The sequence below is a fragment of the Polypterus senegalus genome, chromosome 7, assembly GCF_016835505.1.
Source record: "Polypterus senegalus isolate Bchr_013 chromosome 7, ASM1683550v1, whole genome shotgun sequence".
Taxonomy (NCBI): domain Eukaryota; kingdom Metazoa; phylum Chordata; class Cladistia; order Polypteriformes; family Polypteridae; genus Polypterus; species Polypterus senegalus.
Window position 1 is genome coordinate 146103993 of NC_053160.1, and position 14203 is coordinate 146118195.

The 14203-nt window shown below is 39.2% G+C and overlaps 1 protein-coding gene across 3 annotated transcripts in view; it reads right to left on the bottom strand.

The window, feature by feature from the left end:
• The window catches only part of svep1 (sushi, von Willebrand factor type A, EGF and pentraxin domain containing 1), a 348473-nt gene that overhangs the window by 41425 nt on the left and 292845 nt on the right, over window positions 1–14203 (bottom strand). For all 3 annotated transcript variants that reach the window (XM_039759390.1, XM_039759389.1, XM_039759388.1), the window contains exon 42: window positions 10207–10380. In XM_039759390.1, coding sequence (XP_039615324.1) covers window positions 10207–10380 — 174 coding nt within the window. The remainder of the gene's footprint in view (window positions 1–10206; window positions 10381–14203) is intronic.

Here is a 14203-nt window from a genome sequence, read left to right on the forward strand (position 1 = left end):
AAACATAGTCAAAGAAAGATTTAGACAATAGAACATCTAAATTGGACACAAACATTTTTGACCTTGTCCAGTGTAAATCAGGAGCTGGTCTATGGATTTTACACAAACTGTAAATGTAGTGATGCTGGGACATTTTTAAGTTTATAGAGCTAGAAATACTGTGAATAATATTACAAATACAACTCATTTTATTAAAAAGACAGAAGAATAATCCTATTAATAGAATTGTTTTAAAGGGCTTTTCATAAGGAGTAATATCCCAGAACACATGACAGACACCACAATAGTGAAGATGCATTAAACCTGCAATTTCTAGAATAAAAAGCATTATTAAATCTCTCAAAAGTTGGGACATTTAAACTATAATGTATATTTATTCAGAAGACTGCAGTATGACTTTGGAACAGTAAAAAGGCAGAATTAAGAAAATATTCAATTTCATATGGATGGGCAAAGTTAATGGCAAAAACTTATCACAAGGGTAGAGCATTTTAAAGTAAGTGCACCCAGCAAGGCTAAGGTGTAGCATTTTCTAGTATGTCAATATTTTATACAAAGATGCCAGTGAGCATTTCTGTTTTCATTTCAAACTGCTGCTTCCAGCTGACAGAGATGTTATTTATGTGATAAAAGGTTGAGGTTTTGCCTCAGCCAAAGCCGTGATTGTTGTCAAGGCAAAACTTTAAAGTTGATATCAAAGTAGGGCTTTTTTGTGATGGTACATGCAGTGTACCGGAACCTTGGCCGCGACAACTGGTTGTGGCCTTCGCTACATATTAAATGTTTCTATAATCAATTATGTGCTGTCCAAATTTGTATATTTTTACCCTTTGCTGCATGTTCCACATTAACTGGTTCTGGTACATACTACATTTGTCCGATTGCTTAATGGCCTTGGTGGTCCTTTTTCGGTTTTATCAAAATACTATCCCTGCTTAATAATTCCATGGTGATGTCACTGTACCGACATTGCTGTTTATGTTGCAGAGCTGTCAATAGTCAAAGGGTAAAACTAATTTAATAATTAGATTAACAATAGAAAACATGTACATATGGAAAATTACTAGTTAGGTTTTCTTTAGTTGCTAAGTACTAGAAATCCATTGATGAAAATGTTTGGAATATACTTTAAAAGTCAATCAAATTAAGCAGTGAATGGTTTGTGGGACTGCATAACAACTCTTTTGTAGAATGTAGAGCTCGTTATTAATTTGATATTCTTTGATTTCCAACATTCTGTGTGTGTAATTTGAAACTGTCAAGCACAATATTATGCATGCTTGACGAATTGTCAATTTCAAATTTTAAATGTTATGTTTCACCAGATAAACAGAACATGTAGAGCTAGGGCTCTCCGCAGCTATATGAATTCACAGAGCCTCAAACTTGATCCATACGCAAAGTATGCATACTGCTACCTTTGATGTTTACAGAAAAAGCACTGCATCAAAGAGGATAAGAATAGCTAGAAAGATTCAAGATATAAGGGAAAACAGTCTTGTTTCTTGAGATGCATCAGACAGTAAAAAAAAAGAAAAAGCTTTGACGAGAATAGGCCATTTTAATCTCATAAAGCTTGTCAACCTATATTTGCTAAGTTTGTTTTAAATATCAGTAATCCAGTTTTAAAGGTCTTCAGAGTACATTTATCTACCACATTATCTACTACCTTAATCCTTCCATCTGTGGTCAGGTTTCACATTCATTTTAAGAATCATTTTTCAGGTCATGTTACATATACATGTATCTATACTAGTAAAAGGCAAAGCCCTCACTCACTCACTCACTCACTCACTCACTCACTCACTCACTGACTCATCACTAATTCTCCAACTTCCCGTGTGGGTGGAAGGCTGAAATTTGGCAGGTTCATTCCTTACAGCTTCCTTACAAAAGTTGGGCAGGTTTTATATCGAAATTCTACGCGTAATGGTCATAACTGGAAGCAGTTTTTCTCCATTTACTGTAATGGAAATGAGCTTCAACGCCGTGGGGGCGGAGTTTCGTGTGACATCATCACGCCTCCCACGTAATCACGCAGTACATAGAAAACCAGGAAGACCTCAAAAAGCGCTGAAGAAAACATGCATTATATAATTGAGAAGGCAGCGAAACAATAAGAAGCGAGCGAGTGACATATACAACCATATTCATGAGTTCTGCTACTGAAACAAAGCACGATGTAAACCTACACTTTAAATTCAGTTCATAGACAGGCTGCCGCTGGCGTTTGTAATTTAGTGCCTGCCCATATAAGGCCGTCTGTCAGCGGGTAAACTGCCACGGGTAAATATTCACGGGTGAAGGACTGTGCTTATGGAGAGGAAGATGAGATGGTCAGGGTGGTGTTTGACACAAACTCAGCGAAACTGCGAGAGAAAGTTTTAAGTGCCAGGACTAAGGTAACATTAAATACAGCCATGGACATAGCACGAGATGGCACCAGCACAGCTGGGAACCTTCGATGCATGTACACCGAGTGGCTCACGTGAACTGGCGAGTGCACAGATAAAAGCAACAGTTCCAAAGAGCGCTGAACAAAAACCGAATTACACAATTGAAAAGGCAGCAAAAAATATGAAGCGTCTGATACATACAAGCATATTCATAAATCCAGCTACTGCGGAAACAAAGCACACGTTGGAAAAAGTCAATGTCCCGCTAAAGGAAGACAGTGTAAAAACCCGTGCATGCAGTGTGTCAGGTCTCAGATAAAGAAGAAGACGAGCTGTTTATTGATGCAGTAAGAAACGAATCGATGAATGAAACCTGTCATCTTTACAACGATTGACAAACACGGAATGTAACTTGAACACAACACATCCTACAAATACGAACCTGATTGAAAGAAATAATGATAATCAAATCCTTGATGACAGCAACACTCAGTAACACTCACAAAACAAATACTGTATATTGACAGTCATGTTACGTTATTTTTAAAATGTTCCCTTTTCTTTTCTAGCTTTTTAACACACTACTTCTCGCTGCGATACGCGCGGGTATATATATATGTATATATATATCCCGATCTACATACTCGAATAATGGATACTTTATTAGCCATCAATGATTGTTTTGGTAAAGCCATACTCAGTGTATTCATTAGATGAGCGGTAAAAAGTAAGGCGAGGGAGGATGACTTATTGAGGCATGCAGGCTGTAGTCTGGCGTCAACTCTATCTGAATTGCGATCACATTTGAAAAATATATCTTTTCAAGTTCTATTTAGTCCATATGTGTCAAACTCAAGGGCCGGGCCACATCCGCCCGGCGTGTAATTATATCCGCCCGAGATCATTTTATATACTGTATTATTGTTATTAAAGCCGGGTTATATGAAGCGCTGGTAACACAATAAACTACAGATCCCATAATGCAGCGCTTCAGCTGCCTTGCCGAACACTTACGCGTTAATCAAGTCTACCTTATGATGCTGCAAGTTATTGCGAAGCTAGCTCACACGATGCTGAAGAGAAAAGTTGATTCTGAAAATAGAGCCTTTAAAACCGATGGGAGGCTGAGTATATGTTTACTGAACCCGTGTGTCTCATTTGTGGAGCTAATGTGGCTGTAATTACAGAATTTAATCTAAGACGGCACTATGAACAAAACATCAGGGTAACCTGAAAGACCTGAATGCAATGCAGAAGATACAGAAAGCAGAAGAATTAAATAAGAATCTGACACTTCAGCGGACGTTTTACCCGTGCACAATCACAAAGTGATTTCAAGTGAAGCTGCTTTTATGGGAGACACAACCACTTGCCCCACTTTCCCTGTTGCCAAGTAATGTTAAACCAAGTCGTCACTACGGTGTTCCCAAATACGCACTTTGCTGATAAACTGAGCGCACTGAGTTTGCACGGCGCTTTGGTGACTTTGAAGAACAAAAAGTCCGTCTACATGCGGCTCGAACCTTGTGCATGTTTGGTAGCACATATCTGTGTGAGAAGCTCTTCTCAGTGATAAAGACTAACAAAACAGCACACAGGAGTCGCCTCACTGATGAGCACCTGCAATCCATCCTGAGAATCTCCACAACACAGAACCTCACACCAAACAGAAACGAACCTGTTGCCAAAAAGATGCCAGGCGTCCAGCTCTAAAATGACATATGAGCAAAGACAACTGAATGATTTGATTTGTTATTGCTGAAAGGAACACATTTTATTTATATTTCCAGGTTTTGTTATGCAGCATGTTCATATTTGAATTTGTATAATTTTGACAGGATATATTTTTATGGAGAGCAAAATCTTTTGGGATATTTAAAATCTAAGTTTATTTTTTATATAAAATTACATAAGAGTAAAGAAATTTGAATGTTTGTTCTTTTAATGTTTACTTTATTTCTAACTTGTATAATTTAGACAGGATATATTTTTATGGAGAGCAAAATATTATAAGTTGTTTAAGGTTTGAGTTGATTTATTCAGGAATAATATTCCTGTCTGTTTTTACCATTCCTACCAAAGATATTTCTGTCGACTAAATAAAAATTCCTTCTATTTAAAATTTAAATAGAACTTGAACAAATACGATAGTTCATAATATCCACGCAGACTTGCACGTAAGAGCGGGTGTCATCCGTTTTAACAAACAGCGTATTGCACTGATACAAAATAGCTGTGTGTGTATATATGTAGATATGTATGTATATGTATATATATGTTTATATATGTGTGTGTGTATGTATGTATATATATATGTATTTGTGTGTATATATGTGTGTGTATGTATGTGTGTGTATGTATATGATATAGATATGTGTATATATATATATGTATATATATGACAGCAACACTCATCACTCACATCAGTGACAAAACAATTACATTGACAATCATGTTACGTTATTTTCAAAATGTTTCCTTTTCTTTTTCATTGCTTCTTTAACACACTACTTCTCCGCTGCGAAGCGCGGGTATTTTGCTAGTACTAAAATATGTGGCAAACACAAACAAGGTTATAATACAGGCAGTATGGTGACATCAGATGTCCTGAGATGCCACTGTCAAACTTGTGCAAGTAGGGAGCGTTTTCAGGACTATTCTGAGAATACTATACTTTCTTCTGACACACAGAGGGCGCATTTGTAGAGTCCTTCTCCTTTTTCACCTTTACACCTGAGCAGCCAGAGGACTGCTGATGTCAATTCCTATTCACCTCAGTCAATGGGTGGGCCTCTCTGGCAGTGTCTTAAATTGGTTTGAATCCTACCTGACAGGCAGAAAATTCTTTGTTAGTTGTGGTAATTATAAGTCAAAGACACATTATATTATATATGGTGTTCCACAAGGCTCTATCGTGGGTCCGTTGCTCTTTTCAATTTACATGCTTCCGTTAGGTCAGATTATCTCGGGGCATAACGTGAGCTACCACAGCTATGCTGATGACACACAGCTGTATTTGTCAATAGCCTGACTCTGTAGTTTCACTAACACAATGTCAATAATGGATATAATGAGGTTATCAGAAATAAACTTGATGCATTAGGATTAAAAGTAAAGATGGAGGTAAAGAATTTAGGGGTAATTATTGACTCTGACCTGAATTTTAAATAACATATTAATCTGATCACTAGGACAGCATTTTTTCACTTAAGAAATACAGCAAATGTTAGACCTCTTATATCATTGAAAGATGCTGAGAAATTAGTTCATGCTTTTGTTTTTAGTCGACTAGATTACTGTAACGCACTCCTCTCAGACTATCCAAAAAAGACATACTGTAAATCGACTGCAACTAGTGCAGAATGCAGCTGCTAGAATCCTAACTAGGAAAAGAAAATCCGAGCACATTTCTCCAGTTTTGATGTCGCTACACTGGTTACCTGTGTCATTCGGAATTGACTTTAAAATACTACTAAAAATACATTACTTTAACATGGCTTTCTCATAACTTTACTTTAGTTTAATCCTGATGCTCTGTATATTCATTTAATTATCATAACTATTCTTGGTGGCTCCAAAATCCATATTAACCCCTACTCTCTCTTCTGCTCTTTTTCCGGTTTTCTGTGGTGGCGATCTGCTTCACCTCCACCTAATCAAAGCACCATGATGTTCCTACATTGATGGATTAAAGGCCAGAAGTCCACATGAGTGTCATCATCAAGTCCTTCCATGAGAACCTTAAATACAATGAGGACTGATCATTTATGTTAGGTAGAATGCCCAGGGGGGGGGCTGTACGGTCTCATGGTCTGGAACCCCTGCAGATTTTATTTTTTCTCCAGCCATCTGGAGTTTTTTTGTTTTTTATGTCCTTCATGGCCATCGGACCTTACTTTTATTCTATGTTAATGAGTTTTGTCTTATTTTAATTCTTATTTATTTTGTCTTTTTTCTCTTTCTTCATCATGTAAAGCACTTTGAGCTACATTATTTGTATGAGAATGTGCTATATAAATAAATGTTGTTGTTGTTGTTATTCAAGCTCAGAAGTTGATATATAAAGATGGGCCAACTCACAAGTCAGCGTTCAATTGAGAACTCACGACTGAAAGTGACAGAGCTCTTCTACAGAAGCGACTGTTTGAATAATGGACATTGACAATCCAACTTTGTTATTTTGATAACTAACCATTTTCCTTATTTTTTTCCCTTAATTACAGAACTTGTCATGGAGACACCCCAAATCTTCACCTTGTCTTCTTATCTTACATTACACTACAAACAACATGGCAGTGCACATGCAGTCCAACTCACAAAATCATGACACACATAGAAAACAGGTAATGAAAATGATGACGCAAAGATGTTGCAGAAATCATCATGTTATTATCATCACTGAATATAAATGTTATTATCTGCGCTTATCTAAATTAACCGGATGAACACAAATCAGTTTCCTGCACTCTCTACAGACCTGAGCATCTTCTTCAGGCTTCCTCTTTCTTATTTCTACATCCATAACACATCCTATGTGAACTCATTCCTCTCCTTTTCTAATGCTGAAAAACCTGTCCATGCTTTTATTAAATCCTGCATTGATTATTGTAACTCCCTACTGGCTGGTAGTCCTTCTAATCTTTTATCACAGCTCCAGTTAATTCAAAACTCTGATGTAAGAGTAATTACACAGACCAGCAACAGTGTGCACATCACACCCATTGTGCTTCGCCTTCACTGGCTCCCTGTGACTTACAGGATTGAATACAAAATTCTATTTATAACCTACAAAGCCTTAAATGTCCCTGCACTGGACTACATCAATGACCGCATTGTTCTGCTCCTGTCTGCCCGCTAAGCTCCTCCGATTCTGGCAAACTTGTTGTGCCCTACAATAACATGCTCTCTGTAGATGACAGTGGCTTCAGCTCTACAGCGCCCAGACTTTTGAATAACCTCCAGAAATTAATTAGATCAGCCGACTCCCTTTATCCTTCAGGAAGGATTTTAACTTAACCTAACATTCTGCCACCTCTTTCAGTTTACCTCTGTGTCCAGATACGCAGCATAATGTGTGTGTGTGTTTTATATCACAAATGAAGTGATTTGTCTCAGGCTTTTCTTTTAGTGTTGAATTTAATATTTTACTGTGGTTTATTGTCTTTTATTCTATGTAATGCTTTGCATATCCTGTATTTATCTGTTTAGTGTTAAGTCGAGTTTTGAACATTAGAATACTCTAGACGAGAACAGGCCATTCAGCCCAACAAAGCTCGCCAGTCCTATCCACTTGTTTCCTCCAAGAAAACATCAAGTCATGTTTTGAGGGTCCCTAAAGTCTTACTGTCTACCACACTACTTGGTATCTTATTCCAAGTGTCTATCGTTCTTTGTGTAAAGAAAAACTTCCTAATGTTTGTGCGAAATTTACCCTTAACAAGTTTCTAACTCTGTCCCCGTGTTCTTGATGAACTCATTTTAAAATACAAGTCTCGATCCACTGTACTTATTCCCTTTGTAATTTTAAACACTTCAATCATGTAACCTCTTAATTTTCTTTTGCTTAAACTGTAAAGGCTCAGCTCTTTTAATCTTTCCTCATAATTCAACCCCTGTAGCCCTGGAATCAGCCTAGTTGCTCTTCTCTGGACCATTTCTAGCGCTGCTATGTTCTTTTTGTAGCCTGGAGACCAAAACTGCACACAGTACTCAAGATGAGGCCTCACCAGTGCATTATAAAGGTTGAGCATAACCTCCTTGGACTTGTACTCCACACATCGTGCTGTATAACATAACATTCTGTTAGCCTTCTTAATGGCTTCTAAACACTGTCTGGAAGTTGATAGCTTAGTGTCCACTATGACTCCTAAATCCTTCTCATAAGGTGTACTCTCGATTTTCCGACCACCCATTGTGTATTCAAACCTAACATTTTTACTTTCTATGTGTAATATTTACATTTACTGACATTAAATTTCATCTGACATAAATCTGCCCAAGCCTGTATGCTATCCAACTCCTTCTGTAATGATATAACGGATTCCAAATTATCTGCTAATCCACATATCTTGGTATCATCTGCAAACTTAACCAGCTTGTTACTTATATTCCTATCTAAATCATTTATATATATTAAAAATAGCAGCAGCCCTAGCATTAACCCCTGTGGAACACCACTCTTAACATCGGCCAATTCTGAAGAGGTTCTTCGCACCATCACCCTCTGCTTCCTGTGTCTGAGCCAATTCTGCACCCATCTAAAAACATCACCCTGAACTCCCACTTCTTTTAACTTGATGCCCAACCTCTCATGTGGCACCTTATCAAATACTTTCTGTCCTATGCAGATAATATTCTATTACATTGTTACATATACTTGCTGTTTAAATAAGCAGGTATAAATAAGGGGACCCTAAATCTGAATAACGCCAAGGAGGCTAAAATATATAAAAGAAAGAGATAACAAAAATATAATAAAGCAGAAGAGTGCAGGGTCTTGGAAAGAAAAGGTTCAACATAATGGGGAAAATTCTAAACCAGCAGCCTCCAGTCCCTAATTAAGATGGTGTGCTAATTAAAATTTCTAAGGATTGGCATTAAAAATAAATGGCATGTTCTCATTTGTGAAGGCTCCTACCAACAGCCATCAGGTGAAAAAAACATTACACCTCAAAACAAAGAATACACACTGTGACAAAAGCCACTCTACCAGTGCTCAAACTGGCACAGACAGACAGAAGAGGCACACTGATAAAACAAATGAATGTTTTTAATTTTCTTTTCTTCGCATGTGGGCAATGCCTTCCCCATTCTCACAGGCACAACACAGTCCCAATAAGCACAAACCCACACAATTCTTCTTCTGTTTTTTTCTGTGACAAGCTTCATCCATTTTATAGCCCACCTGGAAGTGCTCCAGGTGTTTGATGACTCATTTCCAGCTGTACTTCTGGAAGAACCGCGCAGATGGGCTCAGGAACCACTGCAGGCCCCCTGGCGGCACTCCCAGATCCCAAAAGGGTTGTAGATAACTCCATCTCCCATGGAGCCCTGCGGGAATCCGAGGCACCACTGCCACCCAGGGGGGCTGCCATCTAGCATCCTAGGGGAGGTACTGTGCAGCCCATGCTTGTTCCCCATGACCATATAAAGGAGACGTCCTGGCCGGGTATGGGCCCTGGCTGTCTGCCAGAACAGAAACACCACAAGATATGAAATAGTGACAAATATAATGGTGAGCTTAAGACATTCAGTTTTTTAGGCCAAATTTTGCGATTACAGCACACAGAAAAACAAAACACTGTAAAATTAAACAGAGTATTTAGTGCGCGGCCCCCAGAAAAGAATAAAAGAAAGAAAACAGCAAATGTAATTAGCGCTGACAGAGGCCTTGCCTTCATTAGAATCACAGTCTTCTATTTATTGCTCCATAACTTGAGCACTTTTTTGGTATTCTCATTTTCTATTGACTTATTAAACATTTCAGCAAACTGTAAAACTGATGAATTTATCTGCCACCTTACCTTTGCAAACAGACAATGACAAACATTTTCAGAAGACATTTTACAAAATACAATTTGACCAATAAAGCAAGAATAAAATCTACATCTGAAGTGTGGAAATGAGGGTAATCAATTTGGAACTTTTTTATTCTTGTGTGTTTAAACAAATCTGATTCTTTATGTGCATTCAATATGTATTTCTAATTTGCATTTAAGTGTGAACTTCTTAGAGCACTCCAAGCCTCCGCTCAGTGACGAGTGCTATACATGAATTAAAAGGGAAAGTTTCATTTAACAAACACACGTACCTTTGCAAGCCGGCTGAGGTACACTCCAGGTCCCGTTTCCAGTGCACACTGCAGTTGGGTCTCCTTCAAGCTCATAACCATCATGACAGAAATAATGCACTCTGCTGCCAACCGTCAGGTTGTCATACACAGCATAGCCTTTATCCAATAAACTGGGAATTTCACATGTTAGGCCTGTGTGTCAAGAAGAATGAAAATATATACCATTCATTTTATCTCTGTTTAAAGACAACATTCTGCTTTGTTAAAGTTAATTAGAAGCTGACAATAGTATTAAGTTTTTTTTTTTTGTTGTATAAACTCTTGTTTTAATAGAAGAGATTAACTGTTTGCTGCTTTGGGCTGGCACCCTGCCCGGGGTTGGTTTTTCTGCCTTGCACCCTGTGTTGGCTGGGATTGGCTCCAGCAGACTCCCGTGACCCTGTAGTTAGGATATAGCGGGTTGGATAATGGATGGATGGATTAACTGTTTGGCAGCTTGGCCCTTCAACCCCTGTCACATTACATGACATCTTCAGCATTTTTTCTGTCATACACTGCATGTATAAAAGCTTATTAGCTGGCGGTACTCTGTTTATAGCTCATTGATTGAAAAGCGGTGTTATAGGATAGTTTCTGGTGTCCCCGTGAAACACTTGTATGCTAAGAAAAGGTGTGGGTACTCTTGGTAGGTCCCCTGTGAACCTTAGAGTGCCATAGATGTAGCTCACCAGTGCAAAACGTGCTGGTACCCTAGTTAGAAAGTAGGAGAAGTACCAGTACTGCATACCGGTGAGTAAAGCCCACTTCAAGCACTGGCAGCATGCTTCTGTGACCACCGGTTATGTAGCTTGACATCCCCAGCGGCTCATTCACAGCACTCAATGACTTGCTACAATCCAATCAAACAGGTGTGGTTTGGTAGCAAGTCACCTGGCAGGCTCCTGTGTGTATCAGAGGTGAAATAGCAATGGCCACTTACTTGGAAGTACAATACATACAGTACAATGCCCACAGACAGAGAAAAAGTCCAAACAAATCTAAAAGAAAAAGAAGAGCAATGGTGGCCTCCATAAACAAAGGAAAATGGGTGTTCTGAACATTCAAACACAGGGTTCAGTATGGTTGTCTAGTTGACATATAATCTTCATCACACATTGTGCAGTAAGGAGACCAAGGGTTCACGCCCCAGGACCTGACCTGTGTGGAGTCTGCATGTTCTTCCTGTGTCTGCATGGGCTTCGTCTGGGAGCTCCGGTTTCCTCCTACAGTCCAAAGACATGTAGGGTAGGTGGACTTCTGAAGTGAAATTGACCATGGTGTGGGTGTGTGTGTGTTCACCTTGCAATGGGCTGACGCCCTGTGTATGGATTGTTCCTACCTTGCACACCCACGCTTGCTGGGATAAGTTTCAGATTCCCCACAACCCTGCTCAGGATTAAGCAGGCATATAAAACTGCATGGTATGGTGTCTTTGTCACACCACAGTAAAGTAGAGAAAGAAACAAGATGATCCAACCTGACTAGCTGCCAAAATCAACCTTATGATACTTTTGTAGTGAAATAGGAAATGTGAAACTGTGCAGAGAAGTCATGAGCAAAGTATGCAATCATTCATCCCCACCGATGCCTTGTCACATACAGTAATCTGAGATCTCTTGGTGACAAGGTTAAGCAAATGCAGTCATTAAGTCTGACGTGCTCTCTGACTCAAAGTCACGTACTGTGACACCAGCCTTAGGTGCCTATTTTAATTATAATAGGATACCAGTCTGTTTGGCTACCTGGCACAAAAAGAAAGATAGAGTCCTGGATAAATAAAGTTGCAACTGGTTTAACTGTTCTTGACAATTGGGTTATATTAAGGAATGTGAGTGACGGCCAGGGTCCTTACCCGGCTTGGATGAGAACGTGAGGCATTATCTTCACCGGAGCACTAGATGTCAAAAAGCCCAGGTTCAGATCTCCACATGGGTGCCCACTTGGCATGGAACAACCACTACCACAAAAATACGAAAAAAATAAACAACTTGTTTACTGGGAAAATTATTAAAAGATAAAGTAAGCAGAACCTGAAACAAGGACTGTATCTATATGTATTTTAAATGCATAAGAAAGAAAAGAGAAAAAAGTTGTCAAACTATATACAGTAATTCCACTCTAATGTTCATAACTAGTTTGTGGGAACAATCTATTTTTCATTGTGTTTACTTCTTGTAAATTCATTCTATAATAACTGCCTTTAATTTATTAAAAATATAGAGTGGAATTACAGTATATACTTTGACATTTTTTTCTCTTTTCTTTTATATGCATTTAAAATACATATAGATACTTGTTTCGGGTTCTGCTTACTTTATCTTTTGCCCACAAGGCATGCCAGGTATTGTAGTCCTGGGAAGCAGCCTTTCTGAATCCCCTGGGGTCTGCCAGGGGGAGCTGTGGGATTTGTGAGTCCCTCTTCTATGGGGCTCCAACCTCACAAAGAAGTGCATCGGAGCTGCAGCATCGTATCACTGGAAGCACCCCCAGGGGATTAAATAAAAGAGAACCTTACGAGGAGGAATGGAAGAGGCAGTGAGTGACTGAGAGAGAAGACATAGAGTGATTATTGTGCTTTATTGTACTTGTAGCTGTTATTGTGGTTGGAAATGCTTATAAGGAAGAGTTTGCCACAAATAAGACTCTTTGTGCTTTGAACTTGTGTCCTGAGCCTGCTTGTATTGAGTATTTGGGGTGCTGGATTTCCTACTGTCCACAGGAAGTAATATAAGAGGCGAGCAGTAAAATCATAAATACATTCACACCATTTTAGAGATTTGAAAGTAGTAGCGCTGCTGCCTCGCAATTAGGAGACCCGGGTTCACTTCCCAGGTCCTCCCTGTGTGGAGTTTGCAACTTCTCCCCGTGTCTGCGTGGGTTTCTTCTGGGTGCTCCGGTTTCCTTCCACAGTCCAAAGACATGTAGGTTAGGTGCATTCTGATCCGAAATTGTCCCTAGTGTGTGCTTGGTGTGTGGGCATGTGTGTGTGCGCCCTGCCCGGGGTTTGTTTCCTGCCTTGTGCCCTGTGTTGGCTGGGATTGGTTTCAGCAGACCCCCGTGACCCTGTAGTTAGGATATAGCGGGTTGGATAATGACTGAGTGACTTTGATAATACAAGCTACCCCCTGTAGCTGTGGAAATGTACTACACTACTGTTTTGTCTATTTACTGGGGCTGCTCTGGAACCATAAATACTCCTAATTTAAAGAACAAAAGCAAACTTTACTTTGAATAGCTAATATTAATTATATTTCAGTGTACCTCACAGTAGAGAGTTAACAGTCCAATTGCTTGCTCAGGGTCGCCCAGATGCTCAGTGACGGGGACTGAACTGGCAGTCTAGCTGTTCACAGGTTAATGTCTTAGCCACTAGACACCACAGCCTGAAAAGAGGCATGCAGCAGATAATTGTGGTCTGAAAGGTTTTTGAACTTCTGGTAAGGATAGGGATGGTTAAAACAGTCTTCAGTCTTCCGCTATACCTTTCCTGTGTTACCCACAGTGTAAAAAATAAAACTTGACACTCCCTTATTTATATCTCTTTCTGTCTGTCTGTCTGTAATGGTTGTGTGTTTTATGTTTGCTTGGTGAATTCATGAACAGGACTTTACTGTGCTAATTAAATAAAATCTGCAGTCTCTTACTTGCCCTGTCGACATATTGACTATTGTAGTCACTAGAGGTTTGTTTGAATGGATGCTGAACTTCAAAAAAAGCCAACAAGGCTGAAAATGAAAAGGAATTTATTACAAAAGTGGAAACTAACCAAAGGTGCAGGGAGGCAAAAGGGGTTAGGAGGAAAAAACAAAGAATATTGAAAATAAGCCTCTTTAGACATATCTAAACTAAGGCTGAACTATCGACAATGTTGTTGGGTGCCTGGTGTTACTTACCCATCTCTCTTGTCTCCTTTCAACAACTCCTTCTGCTTCCTCTCCCCTACTCAGGTCTTTCTTAAGTGGGACCTGACTAGAAG